At 35.1% G+C, this 11,957-nt stretch overlaps 3 protein-coding genes across 4 annotated transcripts; 2 read left to right on the forward strand and 1 right to left on the reverse strand.

Annotated features, from left to right (window-relative positions):
• Window positions 1-6: 6 nt before the first annotated feature.
• On the forward strand, window positions 7-9,986 carry LOC143180919 (protein dispatched). 2 transcript variants are annotated; one of them, XM_076380968.1, is made up of 11 exons: window positions 7-610; window positions 680-817; window positions 930-1,604; window positions 1,684-2,071; window positions 2,143-2,344; window positions 2,429-2,816; window positions 2,889-3,467; window positions 3,566-3,866; window positions 3,928-4,228; window positions 4,303-4,541; window positions 9,906-9,986. In XM_076380968.1, the coding sequence occupies exons 1-10, from the start codon at window positions 473-475 to the stop codon at window positions 4,532-4,534; spliced, it is 3,342 nt and encodes a 1,113-aa protein (XP_076237083.1). In that variant the 5' UTR covers window positions 7-472; the 3' UTR covers window positions 4,535-4,541; window positions 9,906-9,986. The 2 variants fall into 2 exon arrangements, with proteins under 2 accessions (XP_076237083.1, XP_076237082.1); XM_076380967.1 differs by lacking the exon at window positions 9,906-9,986 and having other exon boundaries at window positions 4,303-5,964.
• Window positions 5,781-8,022, reverse strand: LOC143180092 (uncharacterized). Its single transcript, XM_076379623.1, has 11 exons — window positions 7,999-8,022; window positions 7,864-7,933; window positions 7,711-7,814; window positions 7,360-7,645; window positions 7,188-7,290; window positions 6,963-7,116; window positions 6,763-6,897; window positions 6,536-6,697; window positions 6,280-6,435; window positions 6,034-6,207; window positions 5,781-5,892 (listed from the first exon to the last, which is right to left on the reverse strand). Exons 1-10 carry the CDS (start codon window positions 8,020-8,022, stop codon window positions 6,034-6,036), a joined length of 1,368 nt encoding a protein of 455 aa, XP_076235738.1. The 3' UTR covers window positions 5,781-5,892.
• LOC143180093 (BBSome complex member BBS1-like) lies at window positions 8,517-11,694 on the forward strand. Its single transcript, XM_076379624.1, has 9 exons — window positions 8,517-8,567; window positions 8,614-8,647; window positions 8,705-8,716; window positions 8,767-9,020; window positions 9,363-9,572; window positions 9,691-9,986; window positions 10,059-10,308; window positions 10,558-10,737; window positions 10,877-11,694. The coding sequence occupies exons 1-9, from the start codon at window positions 8,517-8,519 to the stop codon at window positions 11,501-11,503; spliced, it is 1,914 nt and encodes a 637-aa protein (XP_076235739.1). The 3' UTR covers window positions 11,504-11,694.
• The last annotated feature ends 263 nt before the right edge of the window (window positions 11,695-11,957 follow it).

Consider the following 11,957-nt stretch of genomic DNA (forward strand, 5'->3'; position numbering starts at 1 on the left):
TAAACACGTGCCACCCCTTCAACTGGGGAGTCCATGTCACTTTTTAAATGAAGAAATCATACCTGAATGTTTTGCATAAAATTCGATTTACTCATAAAACGTTCTACGAAGATTCGTATATGAATAGTGGCAATAAGTTTCATTCCTTTTACGTTTTCCACTTGCCGACATAAGTTTAAAGATATCGGGCGACATGAGTTTGCAGAGAAACGGAAAATCTATTAATAAAAAATGACAGCGTAGAGAAATAACAGAATTATAGATGGAAAATGTTCGTATCGGCAGTATTACATTGTAGTATTACATTTTTAACGTGAATCTCTCAAAATTAAGAAACGATGCTATGACAACGTGCGAATTAGAGCACAATTACGACGACGGTACTATCGTAGTGTTGTCATTTTTAAATTGTTATACTTTGTAGTGAAAGTATGACTTAAATGAAGAAGAGAATAAAATATTGTAATCAAAAATGGAAGTGTGGTGGTTTTCACGCGTAATAACTCATCATCCTTATACCATTTTAATGGTGATACTTCTATTCTCTTCAACATGTTTGATTGTTCCTTTAACTGTAAAAAAGTTTCCAGATTTCTCTGATCCTCAATTAGTAAGTGAAAAGTACCTTTACGTGACACAAATATATACTTTTTATTCATACTTTATTTGCGGTATCCAGGGGTTTGAAGCAAGAGGCACTGCATTGGCACAACGGCTCATTGCCTGGCAAAATTTGATGGAAGCAAGCAAACCAAAAGGACAGCTTATTGATAATCCTTTGGAATATTATTATTATGTGCGTCAGCAACATCAACAGGTAATTTTGTTGTGAATTGAATGAATATCATAGCTTTAAATTACTTTAAAAGCACAGTTTATAATTGTGTTATATTTTATATATAAAGTGATATATGTTCTTGGAATTACAGAATTATGTTAATGGACAAAATCATAGCTGGGTCAGTCAGGGTAATATGAGAAAGAAACCGAAAAGCAAGAAAATAGGAGGAAAGAAATATCAGAAACAAGTAACAGATAAGAAACAAGGAGATGAAATTGTAGTTAAAGATAAATGGGAGGAACTAATAGAGTTAAAGAATAAAAAGATAGATGTAGTAAAAGATTATAGAAATCAAGATCACATTGACAATGAAAACTTTTTCTGTAATTTACCATCTTCTGCCTATGCACGTGTTGTTATTGGTAGAAATTTTGAAGACGCAAATTTGTGGTCAATGGAGGGTGTATTAGCTCAGTGTCATATTGATGCAGAGCTTAGATCAAATTCTCATTTTCCTTCTTTATGTCAAACACAAATGGAACATAACAGTGCACCACAAAAATGTTGTAGAAGTTGGTCACCTGCAAATTATGTTGCGCTTCTATCCAATCGAAGTTCTTGTTTGGGTGTCACAGAAAGTGATCTTAACAGAGTAGAAATTCTTTTACAAAGATGCATTTACTACTATCAGAATCATCAATTGACGTCAAATTGTGCAGAAGATTTAAATTGTCAAAGACATGTTCCAAGTGAATGCTACATGCATAATGCTGCGTATCATTTATTACATTACTTGTTAGACACTGACTTTATCTCAAACTATGTAAGAAATTTCATTACTGTGTATTAGGTACTGTTATTAACACTGAGATTTAATAAACAATCTAATGTTTTTATTACAGAAACAAGATTCTCAGAATAAGTTAAATTCAACATTGAAATATGCTATGTTATTTTTGCCAATTGCTGCAAGTTCTGCCACTTTAGACTTTTATAGAGGATTGGACACTGATGGATTATCTTATGGAAAATTCTGTGTAAAAGGAATGCAATTGGGTTTAAAAAGTACATTATTTGATCGATTGTTGGTATCAGATTCTATCTTGTTGCTCACTGGTTTTGCATTTGTAACATTTTGTATATGGATATATACAGGCTGCTTGTTGTTAACTGTTACAACAATCATTGCAGTAATTTTTAGTCTCGGTATTTCATATGCGGTGTACACTTTGGTTTTGCATATTAAATTCTTTCCATTCATGAATTTGTTGGCAATCGTCGTGGCTGTAGGTAAGGATCATTAAACTACACAAATATGTACAATGTAGAATATAGTTCACATGATATTATTAATTTTTTAGGAATAGGTGCAGATGATGCCTTCATATACTGTAAAATTTGGGAAAGAGGAAAAGAACGAAAAATATCAAATGATGGATTACTTAGATTAGTTCAAGAAACAATGAAACATGCTGTTCCATCTATGTTTGTTACATCTCTAACTACTGCAGTAGCTTTTTTTGCATCAATTGTTAGTAATGTTACGGCTATCAATTGTTTCAGGTACAAATTTCATTCATCACTTTACAAAAATGACAACAACAAGAATTTGATAAGTCATATTTCACTAATATTTTCAATTTTCAGTTTATTTTCAGGAATGACTGTTATTGCAAATTTTTTCTTGATGGTTACTTGGTTGCCTGCGTGCGTAGTAGTGTCAGAACGACTTAGAACAAACTTACTATCTCCTGCCAATTTTTTAACGCGAAAAATTATTCGGCCTTTACGACTATTTGGAGACAAAATCGCAATAGGTTTTAATACCTCGCTTACAAAGACAGTCATTCAGTTTCGCTGGTGTTGGTTATTAAGTTTGGGTGCCATAGCAATAATATGTTGTATTATTGTATTCCAATATCCAGGCCTACAATTGCCAGACACTGCAGAGTTTCAATTATTTGAAAGTTCCCATTCATTTGAAAAATACGATTTAATATATTCCCGTAACTTTTGGTTTGAAAAGCGTGAAATGGTAAGCATAAAATATGACAGGAACTTCGTTAGAAAACATCTTAACACAGGAATAAAAATTCTATAATTTTAGGTTGATAATTGGGATGTATTACCAATGAGATTTGTATGGGGTATAAAACCAATTGATAATGGTAATTATCTGGATCCTGATGTACTAGGCACACCAGAATGGGATGAATCTTTCGATGTATCTAATCCAGAGTCACAAGTGTGGCTGGAAAAGTTCTGCCGTAATTTACGTGCACAATCTTTCTATCGTAGTACTTTAGGACCTCTGCTTCCAAATTGTTTTATTGAATCATTACATGACTGGATGCAAAGACGTTGCGAAGATCCCATTGACTCGCGCATTAATTACATGCCTTGTTGCGAAAAGAGCACATTCCCATACAATTCTAGCGTTTTGCAAAGGTGTGCAGCTGAAGCTAACGCGGAATTATATCGTACACCTTCATATTTGTGGGTTCGTAATGGAGTATCTGCTGGCATAAAATTTTTAAACGAACCAGCTCTCACACAATTACCTATGTCGAATGAAACGCATTCAGTGACGATGCCGATACCTAAAATTAAAGCTTTAGTTGTTGAGTATGATAGTATATACAATTACAGCCTTTCCTTCTCGAACATGGATACATTTTTTCATCAGGTATTTATGCATACAAAGTACAATTTTATTTTTAGGGATTTTTCAGAAATTATTGTTTTCTTAATGAATATTGACTATAAAACTTAACTGTTTTATAGGTTGAAAATTGGATGCAGGATCAATTAAAAACTGCACCTATGGGTATGCGTGGTGGCTGGTTTATCAGTAGATTAGAGTTTTATGAACTACAGCGAACATTGTACGAAGGTACTCTTTGGGCAATGGGAGTTTCATTGGTCTTAGCTCTCACTGTATTGGCCTTTGTCACATTTAATCCTCTTATCAGTTTATATGCAATTATAACAATTGGCGCAGCAATTGTAGTCACAATCGCTAGTCTAGTTCTTCTTGGTTGGAAACTGAACGTTCTAGAAAGTGTTGCAGTGTCTACAGCAATAGGTATTTATCAAAATATTAATATCTTTGTAATGAATTGAATACATCGTTTATATTTTTTTAGGTTTAACTGTAGATTTCAGTTTACATTACGTAGTTAGTTATAAAGCATGCACCTCCAAAGAAAGGGAGGATAGAGTGAGGACAGCACTTATGCAAATGGGTGGTCCAACTTTAATGGCTTCTCTAACGAGTGGAGCTGCTGGTGCTCTTATGTTACCTTCTTGCGTATTAGCATATATTCAAATAGGTATATTTTTGGTACTCGTAATGGGCATAAGTTGGATATATGCTACATTTTTCTTATGCCCAATGCTAGCTATTATTGGTCCATCATCTAATTTTGCTCAGTTTGAATATCCAAGGTAAATATTCTAATTTATAATTCGATAAATGAAAGAAAGAACATAGCGTAAATTTACGTTTGAAATATTTACAGATTAAATATATTATGGAATTTCCGCAATAACAAGCCTGGAAATGTGCCTGAAACAAGTACAGATACTATTAGATCTAAAAGAAAGGCTAAAGGAAGAGGAATGTGGTCAGAGTCTACTCTAAGTACCTCTAGTACAGTATGTCAATTTCACTGTAATGAAATAGAAACTTTTACAAGGCCTCTACCGTCACCATCTCTACCACCATCTCCAACGTCGGCATTACTGCATTGAAACTAGGGTTAAGTGATATTTTCGTTTTAGTACATGATATTTTCTAAGAGAGAAATATTATCATGTAACGTATGTTCTACCAAACTTTGAATTGGTGAATTTATACGTTCATGTGTAATTTGTGTTCTACATAGAGCTATGATCGTGTGTAACTGATGTATCATTGGCTGTGTTGTAAGATGTTTTAAGATGATTGTTTGTATATTTGTCTATTATTAACATTCATTGGGCTTCCTATATCAGTTACGCATGTATGGACACACACACACACATAATATCCATTGAAATACGAGTGAGGCTTAAGTGCCAAATATATACATCTCAGATTTTTTCATACATTCACGCGTATTTTGGTTTTCAATTTTTAATTAGCTGCATTTTGTGTTTATAGATGTAGCTTTAACGTAGCAAATACTGCTGATAGAGTATTAGACTTGCATTACATATCTCTAAATGCATTTTCACTTATCTTTTTTATATATTATTTTTTTACGAGACTACTAAATATATATACATTTAGTTTATTTTAATCGAAGTAGCATTTATTCACGGCACTAATTCTTTTAGAGTATAAACTCATTTTAAATATATTACGAGTAATTTTTCTGTATTTTGCTATTTAAATATAACGTAAAATCTAATTTTTATATTTTTTTAAAGTACGTGTTTTTGTAATTTTACTTTTATAGAAATGCAAACGCATGTATTATTTTCAACCGAAATATGCATATTTTCTAAATCAAGGACTGTATACAGAGACTGTTTGATTTTGTAACTAAATACTATTGTTATGGTAAATGTAATAGGGTGAATGAATTTATTATGTATTAGAAAATAAGACCGCATTGAATCAATTATTCCATTGAATAATGTTTTCAAGCTCACAAAATACAAAATAGTACGTGTATGTGTCTGTAATTAAATGTAAGGCGATAATTCTACATAACTTTATTTCAAGATTATCTACGTTTGTAAATTATATGATGAGATATATACTAAAAAGAAGACTGACAGATTTTTATAATTTTCATCGTTAGATGCTTCCACATATGCGAAAGACTTTCAATCAAATTTCTTATTTCTGAATTCCTATTTAGAAATATTTATTTGATTCATGTAATGAAATAAATAGATTAAAAGCCGCCTAATTTTCAATACATTACGATAATGAACAAAGCGTAAATATTAAATATCATTGTCCTCATGTTTTCTAATATATTGAATGTAATACGATTAAACTTTAACGTTGTAAATTGTTACTCGTAACACTAAGTGAAGCTGGATCTTTACATATATACTTCACTGTTTAAAGATTAACGTACAAATCATCAATAAATTGTTGCAGTAGAACTCGATTCCTGCAAACAGATAAGAGAATTTATGCTGTTGAAGAGAATTGTTTCTATTTCAGAGAAATCAATATAAATATTATAGAACAACTCGGCTATTATTTAATGCACCTACATACGTATTAGCGTTTTTATGGTTTTTGTAATTACCTAAGCGCGACGCCGTCGTTTGAACGACAGCGGAGTCATGGGCTCTGTTAATGGTCGCTTCTCAATCTTTGGTAATCTTAATTTGTACTTAGGAATCGGTTGCGGTTTGTGGACAGTCTGTTTTCTAAGCCGCGCAATTTCTTCCTCCTCCTGTTTCTTCTTAGCGGCGATTTGCTGTAATTTTCATTTTACGAAATTTCACCAAAATTAAAGTAAAATATTATATGCTATTACATGCCAAATTACCATTTGTATTGCTTGTTCTTTCTGTTTTTGTTTTTCTTTAATAGTGTCATCGAAATTTTTCCTCTGTTGTGCCCGAACCGCTGTACGAAGTGGCGGTGTTTTTGGTCTGGTACACTCTTTCGGCAAACAGGGTACAAATGGTGGTTTCTTCCAAACCTACATTATTATATACAAAAAAAAATCAATGGACTATTAATGAACTATTTCAATGGCCTAATTGGACTACCTCGATATTTTTCGTGGGTTTTTGTTGCACTTCCGGTTTCTTAACTTTCTTATCAGTAGTGGTGTATACTTCATTATTATTTTCGCTATGCTTATCATTATTATTTTTATTAGTAGGTATTGGGCGAGTCTTTAAAAACTTTGGAACAGGTTTCGCTCGAAATACTCTATTCTTCTTCTCTTCCTCCAACATCTATAAATAATCAATGAATTAAAATATTTTTTAACAACATTATATCAAATTCATAATTCTCGTACCTTATTTATACGTTCTTGCTTACATCCCTGTTTATATTTATCCCGCATATCGAAGGTAAACGGGTGCACCAGAGTGGCTTGCGGTTTCTTTATTATGGTACACTTCTCGTTTTTATCATTCTTCTCCTGAGACGTCTATATCCCAGATGTTTTAATTAATAATTTTCCAGGAACTAATCGAGAGGATTACCATCATATACCATTCCCTTACTCACGTTATTGTCGATACAATTTCTTTGTATCACACTCTTCTCACATTCTTCTACCATCATCATATCTTCACCATTGCCTGCGACTTGGTCTGCGTTAATTGGTTCATATTTTATACATGACAAATTGACATTACTGAAAGACCTAAAAAAGTCAGTAAGTTCTTATAATTAAAGTCATATTTAACTGTCTCAAGTTGGAAGTACAAATCGTACGCGATCAATGTCTCATCTTCGTCCTCCTCCTTCGATACGGAATTGGGAAGTTTGCTATTCTCGAAGTCTGGTTTCGGTGTGCTCACGATCACGGTTACGTTATCTAAAAAGATAAAATAAAAATTAATATACGACAGCTTTCTCGGTTTATTCGTGCAATACGTACACTCACCGAAAAAGGAGTCCCCATGGTCAGGCAAATTCGAAAAATTGACGAATCTCGGAGCATTTAAAGTGTCCCATTTAGTTGTTCTGTATTCGCTCCATTGGTCAGCATCCGGCTCGAGGTTCTCTTTTTGCCATAATTTGCGCGACGGTGGTTTTAAGTTATTTCTCGGGTACATTATCGGCGTAGACGATTGCCCGTACTTCATGTCCTTAGCCATTAGAGATACCGGTGACAGCATTATTCTTGTGGTACGATAACACGATAAGTCAAAACTCGAATCCTTGGGAATCTACTTTTAAGTGATCAGAACACCCAGATTCCTCGATATATTAATAATAATATATACATATAAACTAATGAAATTTCTATAATTTTGATCAGAAGTAGTTGTTTGACGATCTCGTTAATGAGACAAGCTATTAGAATGGTTAACGAACGCTTTCTCCCGAGGCTATCGCCTATATTTAGTAACGGTAACTCGTGTGTTTATATATTGACAGGTCAAACGGTGCTTGAGTTCAAAAGCAAACGAACCAATGACGATGATTCGGGCGACAATTATAAGTGTTCCTATCCTCTGCCGCAGAGAATGATAAGAGATTACATAATTCGATTAACCCGTGTTCGAGTTGATTATTTTACAATAATTGAATAAAATAGATACATACTTATCTATATTCTACTTATATTTAATTAAATGAGTATTATAAAAATATGTTTCATTACAATTTAAGTAGGTATTTATAAAGGTGTATATATTTATTTATTTAGTCTTCATATTTTATCCCATTTTTACGAGCTTTTTATATTAAATGCAAGGCTTGTGTAAAACCAAGAGATTTTTTTATAAAATTGTTCTAGGTTCCTTTTCCTATATGCAATTTGCATCTAATAATATGCATTCCTCTTTGCGTTCTTACCGCGCGTGAGGGTTGCGCACGATCATTGATATCCTATATTCCACAAGTATTTCTATGGATACGAAAGGCCACAACAAATCGTGGATCACCGCCACTGTTGCATCGCTCCACAATTCATCCAAACAGATCTTTCGATATGATCGATGTCTGTCGCTTTGAAAAACTGCAATTTCTTCAGTGCACGCCCGCGTTCGTACGAAGAAGAAATTTGTTGAAGGAACTCGACATGCTCGTTGCAACATGACGATGCATTATGCTGCGCTACTGCACAGTACACACGATCTGGATGGAGTAGTTATTTATGTGTTATAATTTCGAATAATATTCTTAATTAAAGATCGAAAGGGAAGTTGAAGTATGCACGGACTACGGTAAGAAATAGAAGAAGAATTATCAACTTTTATAATAAAATTATCTCGTAAGGTCAGAAATTGATTACTGTTCTGAAGAAATTTAAATTAGGATAGGAACTTGGACAAAATTTAAATAGTATACTTAAGTTTTATAGTATACTATTTTAGCGTTTCTAAGATATTTCTGAAGGTTCTATTTGAACTTTTTAATTTCTTTAGAGGTGATCAAAGTATCAGCCTCGGGGCCAGTCGATGGTTGGAGGCGCTTTGGGAACCAGCAAGTCGATTATACACCTTGCCAAGTGGGCTTGATATGGTGGATGTAACTGGCGATGGGGATGCCAGGCTCATCTGTACTGATTTGGGGACACTCAGTGCCAATTCATCGAAGGTGACAATTTTTCACCTGCTTCCTTATCTGTTGGACACTATCGTCGAATTCTCTTAGAATTCACCCTTAAAATCCCACTTAGAATAAACTTCCTTCATGTCAGAAGATCAAGTGATATCTTTTGGATCCTCCTCAACGATTCTATTGAGACGAAGAGTAATTTGTCTAAGCTACTAGGGGTGGATCTCTTCGTAATATCCTTAATAAGCATTCTGGATTGGGAAAGGGATGAAGTTTCGAGTGTCCATATTAGATTCATCTATTAGACGTTTCTGAAATTGAATCCTCTCAAATGGGACACGGAACATTAAGTCACTTTTCTTATCTTCTTTTCATTTTAAGATTCGAGTATTCAAGGGGGGTGATCAGATCACGGAACATAACATGGTGTATTCTCCTTGTGGGGTGGTCGGCTTCTACATGGAAAACGGAGAACCTCGATCATCCGTGGTGGCTGTCGGTGCTGGATCATGTGTCTACATCTTCAAGAACATGAGACCTTTCTTCAAATACTGTTTGCCACATATCGAGGTGCATCCGAAAGAGCGAGAGGTATAAGCACCACTAATATACATAATTAATACAATCAATATAGTATACCTTACTATAAATCGAAGTGAGTGATACTCCCGAGTACTTATTCCTTACCTCAATACTATATTTCCCGCAGATTTGGCACAAGGCTGGGTTAGAAGAAGAAGTGAACGTACTCACACTAGCTGACGAGTTAGAGCTTTTGCTAAAAGAGCTCGGAGCAGGTTTCATCTCACCTAGAACCCTGAAGTTTCTTTCCATGGATCCGAATCTAAGATCCAGCTTCGCTGACCAATATAGAAGAATTCCACTTGTTAAAAGCAATTCCCTGACTGCCATTTCTGTCATCAGGAGAGACTCTTGGAACGATCCTGCAAGTGGATGCCTTGTGCTTGGTACGGAGATCGGAGAAGTTCTCGTTTTAGATCCTAGGTAATTACTCATTGGCAGAGGAGCCGTTTTAGTCATCACTGTATTGAGATTATAGCATACTGTATATTATAGAACATTCTCCGTTATGGACAAGCATCTGCTGGAATGGCCACCAGTGTCATTTGCATGCAGCGGTTTGTGGACTGGCGATGGTAGAATATTAATGATTGGAAGGGATGGCAAAATCGGCGCGATAAGAAGAGGAAGCCCTGTGAAGCTTTGGGAAAAGTTGGCTGCACCTGCTGTGAGCATCTCGGTGTTGAGTAACGAAGGAGTTGCGGTCACCGTCATGGATGGCACTTTGGTTGCATACTCCAGAAAGGTATCTTACCTTACTTGGGCATAATGGATCATCAGAACTGAGTGTCCCATAATTGCCCAATAACAATTAATAGATGCCCTTAGGGTGGGATTTTCTATACACGACGAATGCAACATCCAAACGAACACAATATTTTTTAATATGCGTATGATCTACTGTGTATGTTTTACGATGTGTGGACGTTTAAGTATAGGAAGTCCCACTTTTAGACTGTAAAAATCCAAAGGTGAAGACATGTTCACTGCACAGGGCATTAGACTATGGAATATTCATATCCCAGGCGCGATTCTGGACGCAGTGAGTCTTCCAGTGCCGCAAAGTGGGCTTTCTTTGCTTGCTGTGAGCACGGCTGGGTATGGTATCCGAGTGTACGATGGAAAGCACCATGTGGATACTTTGAAGACTATGGAACCTGTTTCTGCGCTGAAGGTATCAATCCAAAGTTTTCAGTATTAGGTCCATTATTTAAAATCTTCAAGTTTCGAAACTTTCAAGCTGAAAAACTTTTTCAAGTTCTAACTCCTGAAACAGCAAGTTTTGCTTGAAATCGACCTTTGCTTTTTTACAGTACGGTCGAATGGGTCAAGAGGAACGAACCATGGCGATGGTCACCATCGGTGGAGGACTTTGTGTAAAAATCTTAAAGCGTACCGCCGATTTCAGCGTCCACAATACGGCGTCTGGTCCTCCAGTAAATGATGCCTCCAAATTCTTGATACCGAAGAAAACGCGGTTATTCGTCGAGCAAACGATACGGGAGAGATCAGAGGCGAAGAAGATTCACTCTACTTTTCAGCAGGGTCTTCTTCGGCTACGACTGATGGTCGCCAAGAAAGTAGTTGAATCTTTGGACGAGGGTCAAGACGCAGGACCAAATCCCATCACTCTTGAGGCTACTGTCTTGGGCTTGGGTCCGAATTATCAAATTCGTGTGTTGCTGACGAATATATCCGACGAAATGCCCGACACGGGATTATACGTCGTTTGCAGGGCAGAGGATACAGATGTAAGACCACGTGTGATGGATGTACCTCTGTTACCAAGTGGAATTCCTATTCCTTTGATAGTACATGCAACTTTGAAAACTAGGATCTCAGGAAGGGTGGAAATTTTACTGTGCAAGAGATCAAAGGCGAAGCCTATTGCTGTGACGACGGCAATTTTGCCTGCTGCTGAGGAAGAAATCGAGGTTTAATTTTCTGTGATGTAGAAATGTACAGAGGGATATTTTCTATGTGATGTCTTTTTAAAATTTGTCTTTAATATTGGTGTACTGTTCTATTATTGATTGAGGAATCAATTTTGTAAATATATTGTGTAGAAATTTGGTGTTATAATATAACAAAATTTTATGCTGTATTATTAATATATAAGATTTTCACTGCTGGTTTGTTAAAATTTTCTTACTGCTCCTCCATATACACATTCACATACTTTTAGTTAATATTAGAGCAACAGACGGAATTGCTTCGGCTTTGGTCATTTTCGTCGGGATAACATATGAGATTCATTAGTATCACAAGTGTTGTAATTATTTATTTTATTTCCCATAAACAATAACAATTGCACGCAGTGACTTGTGCAAATTATTAATATTTATAATTGTTAAAGCATGAAATTTAAGGAAACTAATGATTAAGAAGTATAAA

The sequence above is a fragment of the Calliopsis andreniformis genome, chromosome 6 (genome assembly GCF_051401765.1).
Source record: "Calliopsis andreniformis isolate RMS-2024a chromosome 6, iyCalAndr_principal, whole genome shotgun sequence".
In the NCBI taxonomy this organism is placed as follows: Eukaryota; Metazoa; Arthropoda; class Insecta; order Hymenoptera; family Andrenidae; genus Calliopsis; species Calliopsis andreniformis.

Excerpts from the sequence above, each read along its gene's own strand:
- LOC143180093 (XM_076379624.1), top strand. The coding sequence starts at position 8,517 with ATGACGATGCATTATGCTGCGCTACTGCACAGTACACACGATCTGGAT. Across the intron at positions 8,568-8,613 it reads GTACACACGATCTGGATGGA|ATCGAAAGGGAAGTTGAAGT; the intron begins GTAGTTATTTAT and ends TCTTAATTAAAG. Across the intron at positions 9,573-9,690 it reads TGCATCCGAAAGAGCGAGAG|ATTTGGCACAAGGCTGGGTT; the intron begins GTATAAGCACCA and ends TATTTCCCGCAG.
- LOC143180919 (XM_076380968.1), top strand. The coding sequence starts at position 473 with ATGGAAGTGTGGTGGTTTTCACGCGTAATAACTCATCATCCTTATACC. Across the intron at positions 611-679 it reads ATTTCTCTGATCCTCAATTA|GGGTTTGAAGCAAGAGGCAC; the intron begins GTAAGTGAAAAG and ends TGCGGTATCCAG. Across the intron at positions 3,867-3,927 it reads TGCAGTGTCTACAGCAATAG|GTTTAACTGTAGATTTCAGT; the intron begins GTATTTATCAAA and ends ATATTTTTTTAG.
- LOC143180092 (XM_076379623.1), bottom strand. The coding sequence starts at position 8,022 with ATGTATCTATTTTATTCAATTATT. Across the intron at positions 7,934-7,998 it reads ATCTATTTTATTCAATTATT|AGGATAGGAACACTTATAAT; the intron begins GTAAAATAATCA and ends TCTCTGCGGCAG. Across the intron at positions 7,291-7,359 it reads CCATGGGGACTCCTTTTTCG|ATAACGTAACCGTGATCGTG; the intron begins GTGAGTGTACGT and ends TTATCTTTTTAG.